The following is an 11,518-nucleotide window of genomic DNA, read 5'->3' as shown; positions in this document are numbered from 1 at the left end:
GCGCCCGCGCCCCCGGGGCACGGCGCTCCGCGCACCGCCGAGCGCGTCCGGAAACCCGGACCCGCCCCGCCGCCGGCACGACCTGCGATCCCGAGGATTGCCCGGCCGAGCGCTGCCGAGCGGGGCACGAGAGTTGCCGAGCGGGGCCCGAGCGTTGCCGAGCGGAGCCCGAGCGCTGCCGAGCGGGGCCCGAGCGGCGCCCGAGCGCTGCCGAGCGGGGCCCGAGCGCTGCCGAGCAGAGCCCGAGCGCTGCCGAGCGGGGCCCGAGCGCTGCCCGAGCGTTGCCGAGCGGGCCCCGAGCCCCGCCGAAGCAGGTCGGGAGAGCCACTGAGCGGCGGAGGGGAAGCCGGGCCCGGAGTGGTGCGGGACGGCGAGCGGGGCCTGTATCTCTGTGAGTGGGGCCGGGGCGGCCTGGGACGGGGGGCTGCGCGGTTCTGTGTCCCTGGCCCCTCTGGTGGGTGTTTACGTTTGTGTGTTTGCGGTCGGGGCCTCCCCTGAGGACCCCGGGGTTGGGGGTGTCAGGGCTGCCCCTCACCCCCCGCAGTATGTCTTGGCCCCCCCTGCGTCCGTGTGGGGCTTTGGGGGGGGTGGTGGTGGTGTATGTGTATGGCCAGGGCTGCGCATGCGTGTGTCAGTTTCTCTCTGTGTGTGTCTGTGTGTGTCTGTCTGTCTGTGTCTGTGTGTGTCTGTCTGTCTGTGTGTAGGCTGTCTCTGCCCCCCCCCCCCGTGCGTGTATGTGCAAGGCCCCGGCTGTCCCTGACCCCCGTACGTGCCTGTGTGTTCTGTCTAGAGCTGGGGCTCTCCCTGACCTCCCCACACGCATATGCCCGGCCTGGCTGTTGCCATTCCCCCTCTGTTACAGCACCCAGCCCTTTCTCCATGCCCACTGTTGGTTTTTTGGTTTTGGTTTTGTTTTTTTGGCAGGTGTGCAGTAGGGCTGTCCAAGCCATGATCGAGGTGTTGGCCAAGCTGGGCCGTGGGCCCGTCTTCCTGGCAGGAGAGGTGCTGGAGTGCATGATCACGTTCACCAACCCATTATCGGCCTCATCTACCTCCGCCAGCAGGTACGGCACCCTGTGCCTGTGAGCCCTTCTGTGCATGGACCCTCGAAGTGGCAGAGCTGTTTGAGTCCCTCCAGAGGGAACGGCCATCCCTCCCTTCTGAGCAGCCAGGTGTAGTCATGACTAGGTTGTGGGAAAATGGTGCCAGCTCAGCCATGGGTGACTTCCCTGCCCGAGGTACTCCCTTGAGGGTGCTCTGCACCATTGCTATTTCAGGGCTGAAACTGGGCTAATTATTCAGGTTTTCTGTGCCCAAGAAAGAGGCAAGAAAAAAAGTATGCAGTTAGAGATGCTTTTAAGTGCCCCTCAGGTGAGCTCTCAGTGTCAGGGTTACTGGCAGAAAATGAAGCCAAACTGGCTATCAAAGCGGGATATCTAGTTAGACCAGGGTGACAGTCTCACAGGGTAACATCTAGACAACATCACTATTTCCTACGTTTAAGGAAGGAGTGCTCTCTGTCCAGCACTGCACTGACTTACATCAGTGTGATCCCTGCCTCCAGAGCTGGCAGGCACAGGGGTGAGCACTGCCTAGAGTCAGAAAGAGCCAGCCTTCTGTGGCAGCATTTTCTGTGGCCCAGTCTCTGAGCGCTGCATCTCCCCTTATCATTACTGTGCCTGAAACAGGTGTTGAGGAAATGTGAGAACATGGGAGCTTCCTATCTTGGCTCATGGGGTGACACAGCATCATAAGTAGTCACCCAAAGCCTCCATGTCTGCTGAGTGTGTTACCTTGTCTGAGTCTCCAGGGGGTGGAGAGTGCTTTCGCATCTTGAGCCCTTCCTGGGAAGTGTCCATTTCCAGCCCTGTCAGGTTCAGCATCTTTTCATCACCAGTACATGTTTCACACGTGACTGTTTTGGTGGACTCACTTCCAGTGCTTGCAGTCTCAGCGGCAGCAAAGCAGTCTCTTGTATTACCGCTATAGGGCTTCTTTGTTTATTCCCTTCCTTAACTTTCCATCTTTTCTTCCTGGTTCCTCTTGCCTGCTGAATCCAGCTTTTAAACTCGTCTGTGGCGTAAGCATCTTGCTTTCCGAAGTTTTGTCTTGTGCAGTGACAGTGCTGGTTTTCCCAATTCCGAAACATGTGGGTCTGCAAGGGTACCAGGTGGAGCAGTTTTGGAGGTTTGCAGCACAGTTACGGGAACTTCATTTGGGAACTTCAGGTGTGTTGTGGTCCATAGAAAACCGCCTCTTGAAAAAAGAGAAGTTTTTAAAATAAAAAAGCAGGTGACCAAACTGATGAGACCTGGCTAAGTCATAGGAGTGGCAACACCAAATAGATTGGTGGTTTGGAAATAGAAGCTGTGGGTTGCGTAAAGGCAGGAGCCACATCAAAGCACAGTCACTGCAACAGGCAGATAGACCTGTCAGGGACTAGAAGCTTTCAGGGCTGGCAAAAGCTGCGGCGCAGGTGGAAAAACTGAGAGGCATGCGTTTCAAGCATAGGGACAGAATTGAAGGACAGTAAGTGAACAGCAGAAAGTGAATTTGATTGTGGTGTATGAGACATACGAGAAACAAAGCTCTTCTGCCCAAAGGCTGCGTGGAGCATGGCCCTTGTGGGCTACAGGAGTTATAGGGAGAGGTGAGAGAGGAGGGAAGCGACCTCAGCACCAGCGCAGGATCCATCTGTGCCCTGCCAGCTGGACAAGCCAGGTCTGCCGGTAGGAAGGCACATGCAAATTTTGTTTGGCTGTCTGGTTAAAAAAATGAAAACAATCCAGTGGCATATCATTGGGCAATACTGGGGAAAAAAAAAAAAAAAGAAAAAAAAGATTCAAAGTACAGTGTTTGAAGGTACTGTAATCATGCTAAGCTTATCTAAAATTAGTAAACATTGTCTCTTAAGCAAGACCATTTCTCTGTTTCCGTATAGCAGACACCTTACAACAGAAAACCTGATGGCAGCCCGTATGGAAAAGCCATGCTGGTACTTTTGAAAATACAGAATTGCAGTTGCGGGGTTAGAGGTAACTGGGTAGAGTAACCAACACGTGTTTGGGTAAAGGCAGCCAGCGCATACAAAAGATCAAATAGCACATTGTTAGTCAGCTGAAACGAATGCAGCACGCCTTTTTCTCTGGTTTGTCTAGACGTTTAACTGCTCTGATGTGTCATGTTGAGAGATACCCGTGTGCCACAAAAAATCCCTGTGCCACCTAAAACTCTGGTGTCAGTGCTTACTAATCAGATTATGATGTTAGAAAACACCAGAGGAACCATACACTGGCTAAATTAATGAGACCATTATTGAAATAAAAACAGGTGATTGTTTTGGAAACTGAAAGGTGTCAGTAATGCCATGAGAAATGCCCTGTGGAATGGCTGAGGTTGTAGCAGAGTCCAAGACGCAAGAATATTTTTCATGCTGGATGCAACCAATTCTTGTGGCTGTACAGACAGTGGGCAAAATGACACCTTCACCTCCCCTATGGCCATCAGCAAATCCCTTGCATCAGGAGGAGAAAATCGGTGCTTATGAAGGACACAGAAGCATCCTTCTCTGGTCTGACTCAACCAAAAGTTGATGTTCTTGAGGGGGGTGGTGCTGTGGGGAAGGCGCACGTCTGTGCCCTGCCTGCCCTGAGGAGTGTCAAGCTTTGGGCAGCTGGGTGCTGTGGGCAGGGGCAGCTGACCCCAAGTTGCAGATATGGCTTTTGAATTTGCCCACTTCCCTGGTGGTTGCATTATTACCAGAGGCACCTTGGGAGTACTGCTCTGTATGTCACTTCTGGCTTGGGATATAGCTCTTCATGGCTAAAAGTCCTCTGCCAGGCCTGGCCCGTGCGCGACAGCTAGAGGTGTCCTCTCAAGAGTGCAGTCTGCGGACAGTCCCAAGCTGTGGGTGATGAGAAAGACGACCAAGTGAGTAAGGCTTTGGGCCAGATCTAGGGACGCTTGACCTCAGTGTGTTTGCTGGAAGTTCCCTGTGGGGTTCTGCATGGGCCACCTTGTCTCTATCCCTGTGGAAGGGGTGGCTGCTGACCTGCACTGCTTGCTGTCCTTTGCCACGTATGTGCAGTGGGCTTCTTGGGGAAGGGGTCTTGCCTCACTCTGTTTCTATACTGTGCCCAAGGTGTTGTGGCTCTGACTGCAAATATTGCTGCTAAGTAAGAGCCCTGGGCGACACGCAGGCCTTGGGTGAAACTGCTGTCAGTAGCCAGGATGGAAGTGTCTTTGGGTCAGCACTCCAGCTCGAGCCTGCTCCAAAGGCTTGTTTGGAGGGGGGCTGTGAGAATGGCTTCAGTGACAGTGAAGCAAGGCCTTCTTCTTTACAGACAAGCAGTCCCACGTGGCGCTGAGCAGCAAGAGCTGTTCTTCTCCCAACTGATGCTTGCTGTAATCCTGGTTTAAAATGTAGACACGAGTGTTGCTCTTCTTTGCTTTCAGTGAGATGCTGGCATGGGCCAGTGCCCAGATTCACTGCCAGTTTCACGCCAGTGAGAACCGGGTAGCGCTCCCTCCTTCTGACGGCAGTAAGCACGATGTACAGGCAGAGAACGAGACAGTCTTCGTCCCCAACAGAGGTGAGTGTTACTCCTGTAATCCCATGTAGGGATGGTGAGAGCACAGCCAGCAGGAATCAAGCACACTCTAATGTGTGACTTGAGAGCAGCACACATAGAAGCGAGTGGGAAGACCGTGTTGCTTTCCCTGGTGATGGCTGCTGCAGGACCTCGTTAATACTGAGCTCAGAGTGGCATTAGCTTGCAGCGGAACGTGAGGGTTACATGTCCTATCTGTTCTGGGTATGTCTCATGATCTGACTAGGGCATGAGATGTTTCCTCCTTGGCCCCTTCTCCTCCCCATTCCCCCCTGTGAGGATAAGGCCTGGCTGGGTGGCCAGCCTGGGCCCTGAGGCTGGGCAGCGTTCACGTGGTGGTTCTTCTCTTCCAGGAGAGCGGGGTCAGTGTATCCTGTCCACCCCACCCAAGATTCTCTTCTGTGACTTGCGACTGGATCCTGGGGAGTCAAAGTCCTGTGAGTCCTGTCTTCTCTTCCCCTGCTCAGAGGGCTTGCCTCTGGGGAACTCTGCTCTTAAAGCTGGCTTTGCAGAACTGAGTGCTGCAAGTGGGAGACCCTGGTGCTTGCGGAAGGTGAGGTGCTTTGGTGGGAGTGTGAGTGCTAAGGAATTGCTGCATCGTCCAGAGTCTGTTCTCCACTGTATGAGGACTGCGTACTGCAGGGTGTCCCTCGGTGCTGCCCCTGGCCCACATCCTTTGCTGCAAGTCTGTTGTGTAGCTGCGAGGCATAAAATGTTTTGAAATACCTAGCTGCAGCTGAAGGAATGGTTACACATACCTGCGTTTCCCTACCTTTATTTCTTCAGTCACACTGGAGTATTCTTGGGATTTAGACTGGCGTCCTCTGAAGGTCCGATCTTCCTCTTCAGGTTGTGGCTGCCCTGGAGATTGCAGTCTTCTGCCTGTTCTAGTTTTCCTGCTGTAAAAGTGAGCACTTTTCATCTTCTCTGCACAAAGCTCTCCATGTCTCCAAAGCCCTCAGGTAGTGTCCTTCCAGTGGGTCCCCTTTAAGCTCTCCTTCATCACTACTTTTGCTTTTGCAGTTTAGAGAAATTTTTGTCCTTTTCACAATGAATTTGCAGCAACTCATTTTTGTTGTTCCAGGCAGCTTCTACTGGAGTAGGCAGCTGTGAAAATACAAGTATGTGCTATTGTCTCTCGGTTGCGGCTGCGTGACCCAGCCTGTCAATTTGTGTTGGATCTCCTTTGCGTCCCAGCGGCCCATGATCTAGTGGCAGCATAACATCAGGCATTGCAGGCTGTGTGTGGAGAGCTCCCCCAGGTTGTCCTGGGAATCTGCTGGGAACAGTTGACGGAGACCTCTCAAGTCACAGAGCAAAGGGAGCGAAGAGGCAGTGCCTGTGGTGGAGGGGACTCTGCTGGAGCGTTGAGCTCTGGGGAGGTGAGAGCAGAGCTGCAAGTGAGACCAAGGAGCTGCGGGCTCTGATGTGCTGGTTTTGAGACTGGGATCTCCTGCCTTTCTAGGCTTGGAGGGGCCTGACTGGAGGGGAAGGCTGGCAGGGTGAAGCCAACCTGCCTTGGCTAGGTGGTTAGCGGGGTGGGGCAGTGCTGTCTGGGGCTGTGTCTCCTAAACTGCAAAGCCTATTCTCTGAGCACATTTAATATTTACTCACTATTCTGCAGCAGTATGTGGGGGAAAGGAGCTGTCCCTGCCACATTGGAGCCAAGGTCCCCTGTGCTTTCTGAAAGTGGCCATGCCAGGGAGGAGGAGGCAGAAATCTCAGCTGGCCTGAGGCTCACCTGGATTCTCCTGCGCTCCTCACTGCTGGCAGGTGGAGGCCTGGAGCATCCGTTCCCTGGGAGCAGGGGGTAGCCCCTTTTCCTGGCCTGCATCTTAGGCAGGCTCGGCAGGCTCTGGGAGAGCAGATCAGTGACCGCAGTCCAACCTCCAGGTGGCTGGGATGGATTGAGAGGATTTCCTTGCACGCAGGCTTTGCAGACAGAAGCTGTTCAGCCCCCAGCTAAGCTAGCAATAGTCTGACCTTCCCAGAGGTGTTGTGTTGGGTGTGTGTGTCCGCTCTGCCACTGGGTGACACTGGCAGAAGCAGCCTGCATCTGCCTTGCACTTGGATGCAGCTCCATAGGAAGGACAGAAACTCTTCTACACTTTTATGTTCCTTGTCCATATGTTACAGTCTTTGCCCTTGGTTGTGCGATGCAGATGTCCATTGCATAAGTTGTGTGCGATGCTGCTATGTGTGGCACTGGGCTTTTTAGCACTGAAATGCCTCTATCACAGCCGTGGCTCTGCCAGGCTGCTCACACCAATCCCATTGGCCTGTGGAGCTGCTGTTCTCACGCGAGACTGCAGCTGGCATGCCTGCAGATCATTCCTGGGGGCTCCTGCCAGCTCCGTGGAGGCAGAGTTAAGGCTGTGTGGGTGTGTATCTTAATTCTTCATTTCCTGTTTTTCAGAAGTTTTGAGTTTTGCTGCACAGTTCGGAAAGGCAAAAAAAACCCCAAGAAATCTTAATTCTGCTTCAGCAAAGTACTATGTTATTAAACTGTAGCCAGAGCTGGCACATATAGCTGAGGTTGTGTCAGGCTGTCTCTTGATAAAAGGCGTTGTTTTCGCTTGCTGACCAGCTTATTCCCCAATATCTTCCCCTTGTTGTGGTGCCTATATGTTGAAGTTGACTCACCTCCCATCCCTTTGACACACTGCCCAGACTGAGCTCTTTAAATTTGTCACCATAAAACATTTTCTCAAGCCCTCCAGGCATTTCTGTGGCTGTTTTTGCCTCTTCTCCGGTTTTGTAATACCTTTAAACATTTGGTAGATCACAGAGAGGGGAGGAAATGGAAGCAGCCTGGACACGGGCCGGGAGCCCAGCCAGAGGGTACAGCGGGTGGGTAAGGCAGGCATCCATAGCATCAGGAATGTGCTTCCTTCTGGGATATGCACGGAAGCTGGGACTTCCCGAGTCTTAGCATTCCTGTGCCAGGTAGCAAACCGCCCATCCTCCTAAGACAGTGGTGGTCTCCATTTAGATTATGCTTACTGGGCATGAAGGTCTTTGTGAGCGCTCTTGTTAAGCCTGATACAGGGGGTTACAGCAGTCTGCTTCCTTCCTTGGAAATACCTGATTCTCCTCCCTGTCAAGACAGTTCTCAGCTTTATCTGCACCCCAGTCCAGCAAGACAGCCTTGTGTTTTAAGGTGTGACAGCCTGTGGACGCTACGCAGTAGCACAGGCTTTTTACTTCCTTACAGTCCTGTTATTTTAAATCTAGAAGTTATATTTAAAATGTAACTCTAGCTTTTAATCTAAGCCTCAATGTTTAGGATGTGCCAAACATGGGGAAGGATCTGTGGTTTCACAGCAGGATGCTGCCCTTCCTCTGGCAGGGTGTATCTGCGTTATGGTGGGCAAGCCAGAGAGGTGGAGACTTTACACAGTTCACTGTTTGCGCCTTTCTTACTATACAGTGTGTGGTTTGGGAAAGCTGCAGAAGTGTTCATGCTGCATGGAGAAGCATTGGGGTTTGTGTGGTGGCCAAGGGGCTTTGAGAGGGCCGAATCTGGTGTAAAGCCAGGCCCCAGCATCTCAGAGGTCTTGGCGTCAGAGGCTTTGTGGTCTAAGTCATCAGTCTCTCATGGGGTGTACACCCCACGTTGTTGTGAAGGTCTCTTAATTGTTTCTTGGCCATTTAGACCCAGTGCTTCAGAGAAAAACACAGGAAGAAACTAATTTTTGTTGCCGAGTTTGGGATTTTTGTAAAGCAAATATCAAAAGAGGCATGAGGTATTGATCAGCACCTCTGCCGCATGGGGCAGAGCCCTGAGGAAACCGCAGCCTGTGACTGCATCGTGAAAGCGACGTGCAAAGGAAGTGCGCAGAGACAAATTCAGGTTGAACTCGTGATGAGTAAGTTTAGCTCTCATGTGTTTGTGTTCCTGGATTTTACATCTTTCACATTCTTTTGAGGCAGAATTTCTGTGTGTGGTTGTATGTGCTGGAAGCAATGTCTGGATGACGGTGCATGTGATGTGAGGAGCAGTGCGCTGGTGCAGGGAAGCTGGGGATGTGCTTGGCCTGCCGTGGGAAAGAGGAGATGGTGGAAAGCACCAGGCACTGTCCCTAGCTCAGCATCACTGCTGGTCCTAACCCTTGGTGCAGGGAGCCTGCGAGCAACAGCTCCAGGAGCTTTCTTTTGGCCATGGAAAGCAATCTTTTCTGCACTCCTTGCAGATTCATACTGTGAGACGCTGCCCATAGACGGCCCTCCCTCTTTCCGTGGACAGTCAGTAAAGTACGTGTACAAGCTGACAATCGGCTGCCAGCGTGTCAACTCCCCCATCAAGCTCCTCCGTGTACCCTTCCGTGTCCTCGTGCTACACGGTAAGGCCACAGGCTCCCCTCCCTGTAGACACAGGCCTGGCTACGCCCTGCCCCACTGACACTCTCACCTTCTCCCCAGGGCTCAAAGATTACCAGTTCCCACAGGATGAGGCCGTTGCACCCTCAAACCCTTTCCTGGAGGAAGAGGAGGGTTTGAAGAAAGACTCTCGCCTGGCGGACCTGGCAACAGAACTGCTAATGGTGGCCACCTCCCGACGCAGTCTGCGTAGGTCATAACCCCTGCTTGAACCTGCTGTCCTAACCTGGGCGTGAAGCACAGCTCAGGCCTCGCTGCAAAAATCTCTCGCTGGCAAGTGAAGCTCTGACTGGGGCTGTGGAGCAGCTCCATCAGGACCTGCTTGGGTCAGAGTTTCCCATGGGCTCCTCCCAGCCAGTCTCAGGCTCTTCCTACTTCAGCCAGAGACCCTCTTCCCAGCGTATTGTAGCCAGCATGTGGTTTGGTCTTGCTCACTGCAGGTGTTTCCCAAAGGGAATGTCACCTGCAGGAACTGTCCTTCACACCCAAGCAGCAGGCATGGGGTCATGTCTGCTGGGCTCTGTGATTAACCCAGAGCACTGTATGGAGCAGAGCCTTGTCCTGCCACAGCCCTTTCCCCCCCTCTTCTTACTCCACAGACCTGTATAATATCAGCAACACTCGTGGGAAGGTGGGGTCGTTCTGCATCTTTAAGACTGTGTATAAGATCGGAGAGGACGTCATTGGGACCTTTAACTTCTCGGAAGGAGACATCCCGTGTCTGCAGGTCAGTGCTGGCTTCAGGATTGCTGTGGGGAGAGGCAGGGTTCTCAGGTGGGGGAGAGGGAGAAGGGACTGGGGTGGCACTGGTAGCTGTGGGGATTCTACTGAGGGTTTCTAGTGGGACCCAGCTGAGGTTCCCTTGGGGTATGAGGTGCAGAAGGGCTCCAGTTCTGAGCTTGTTTGGGAAATGGAGGCCCCAGGGCTGTGTGAGGTTGTGAGAGTGAGCACCCTGCCGATTGCCCTGCAGTTCTCCGTGAGCCTGCAGACGGAGGAGAGCATCCAGGAGGAGTACCAACGTCGGCGGGGGCAGCCCGTTTCCTTCAGCACGCACGCCCGCCATCAGGAGGCCTGCCTGCACACAGCCCAGAGCAGCTTCAGCCTGCCCATCCCGCTCAGCTCTACCCCAGGATTCACCACCAATATCGGTTAGTGGCTACCAGGGAAGGGACACACGCCTGCTTGTCTCGGCAGGAGGACTGCGATGTCCCCAGCCCTGCCCTTGCTCAGCAGGGTTGTGTCCTGTGGGAGGGAGATGGGCTGCGTGAGTGAGCTTATTTGCATTTCCCCTTGCCAGGACAGCCAGCACTGAGACAGCTGCTGTCCCTGTCCCTTGTGGTGTTGGCTGCTGACCCCCCTCTTGCCCACAGTGTCCCTGAAGTGGAGGCTGCACTTTGAGTTTGTGACCTCTGGGGAGTCGGCGGGGACTTGCTTGGTTCGTGGGAGCCAGTCGGAGGCCGTCACCTGGACTGGGGTGGAGCAGATGGAAGTAGACACTTTCAGCTGGGACTTGCCCATCAAAGTTCTTCCAACCAATCCCATCCTGGCTTCCTACGTATCTCAGTTCTCCAGCACTAACTCCATCACCATCTGAAGTGAGGAGAGCTGGTGGGGGCCTGTGGTGCTGCAAGCATGTGCCGCTGCTGGGAATGGCGGGCAGGACTGTCACTGGCGTGCTGCAGAGAGCACATCCCAATGTCCCCTTGGGTTCATCTGCAATGCCCAGGTGGGCACCGGGCAAGTCTGTTACACCTGCAGGTGGAGGAGCACTGTGCTTGCTGCAGTGTCCCGTGCTGCAGCCCTTGGCTGGGAGCTGGACTCTTCCTGCCTGGGTGAAGGGGTCAGTCCCAGAACTCAACAAAAAGAAATCTTCCTCCCAGGGAATAGCCTGATGTGCCTTTGCCCCATGAGCGGCTTCCAAGAGGGAAAGGCCCAGCCCAGGGACAGGAGAGGGGAGCTCTTCCAGTGAAGCCCCATACCAGCCTTCAGTGAAGGCCATCCCCCCTACAGAGAGACCCCGCAAGCAGATGTCTGGTGTCCAGGTGATGCACACTGGCCACCTGGGCTGTTTGGGAGCTTGCTCTCCTGCCCTGGCACACGTCCTGCCTCTTGTGAGAGTTGTCTCATGTCCACAGCCCAGCTCCCCTGCTACCCTCACCCAGAGGAGGCAGGTCCTGGCAGGCCGGCTCTGCGCTGCCGGCACATGCTGGTGTCCTGGATGCAGCCACGTGCTGTGGCAGCACAATAGTGATGATCTGAAACCTAGAAGCCCTGAGCACCTGGGGTGTTCCCTGCCTGCACTCCTGGGCGCAAAGGCATCCTGCTGGTCTTGGGATCCTTGGGGAGCTGGAGGGAATGCGTGCTGTGCGCTCAGGAGCTGGGATGGAGGTCTCCCTGCTCAACAGTCAGCTCCCCATTTCTACCAAACCTTTCAAAGAGTTATCCTCTTTGCATTGAAGTCTAATAAATGTCTGAATGTAGAAAACTTGGCCTTCCCAATAGCCTTATTCCTATACTGTTCCCAGTGG

At 54.1% G+C, this 11,518-nt stretch overlaps 1 protein-coding gene across 1 annotated transcript; it reads left to right on the top strand.

Annotated features, from left to right (window-relative positions):
- Window positions 1-79: 79 nt before the first annotated feature.
- RGP1 (RGP1 homolog, RAB6A GEF complex partner 1) lies at window positions 80-11,465 on the top strand. Its single transcript, XM_075021723.1, has 9 exons — window positions 80-391; window positions 925-1,064; window positions 4,456-4,592; window positions 4,964-5,047; window positions 8,804-8,953; window positions 9,033-9,179; window positions 9,590-9,717; window positions 9,961-10,138; window positions 10,361-11,465. Exons 2-9 carry the CDS (start codon window positions 949-951, stop codon window positions 10,582-10,584), a joined length of 1,164 nt encoding a protein of 387 aa, XP_074877824.1. The 5' UTR covers window positions 80-391; window positions 925-948; the 3' UTR covers window positions 10,585-11,465.
- Window positions 11,466-11,518: the final 53 nt, after the last annotated feature.

This window comes from Buteo buteo, chromosome Z (genome assembly GCF_964188355.1).
Source record: "Buteo buteo chromosome Z, bButBut1.hap1.1, whole genome shotgun sequence".
Classification (NCBI taxonomy): domain Eukaryota; kingdom Metazoa; phylum Chordata; class Aves; order Accipitriformes; family Accipitridae; genus Buteo; species Buteo buteo.
The sequence above is the reverse complement of the archived record's forward strand: the minus strand, read 5'-3'. Positions and strand labels throughout refer to the sequence as shown.

Excerpts from the sequence above, each read along its gene's own strand:
- RGP1 (XM_075021723.1), top strand. The coding sequence starts at position 949 with ATGATCGAGGTGTTGGCCAAGCTGGGCCGTGGGCCCGTCTTCCTGGCA. Across the intron at positions 8,954-9,032 it reads CCGTGTCCTCGTGCTACACG|GGCTCAAAGATTACCAGTTC; the intron begins GTAAGGCCACAG and ends CCTTCTCCCCAG. Across the intron at positions 9,180-9,589 it reads CACCTCCCGACGCAGTCTGC|ACCTGTATAATATCAGCAAC; the intron begins GTAGGTCATAAC and ends CTTACTCCACAG.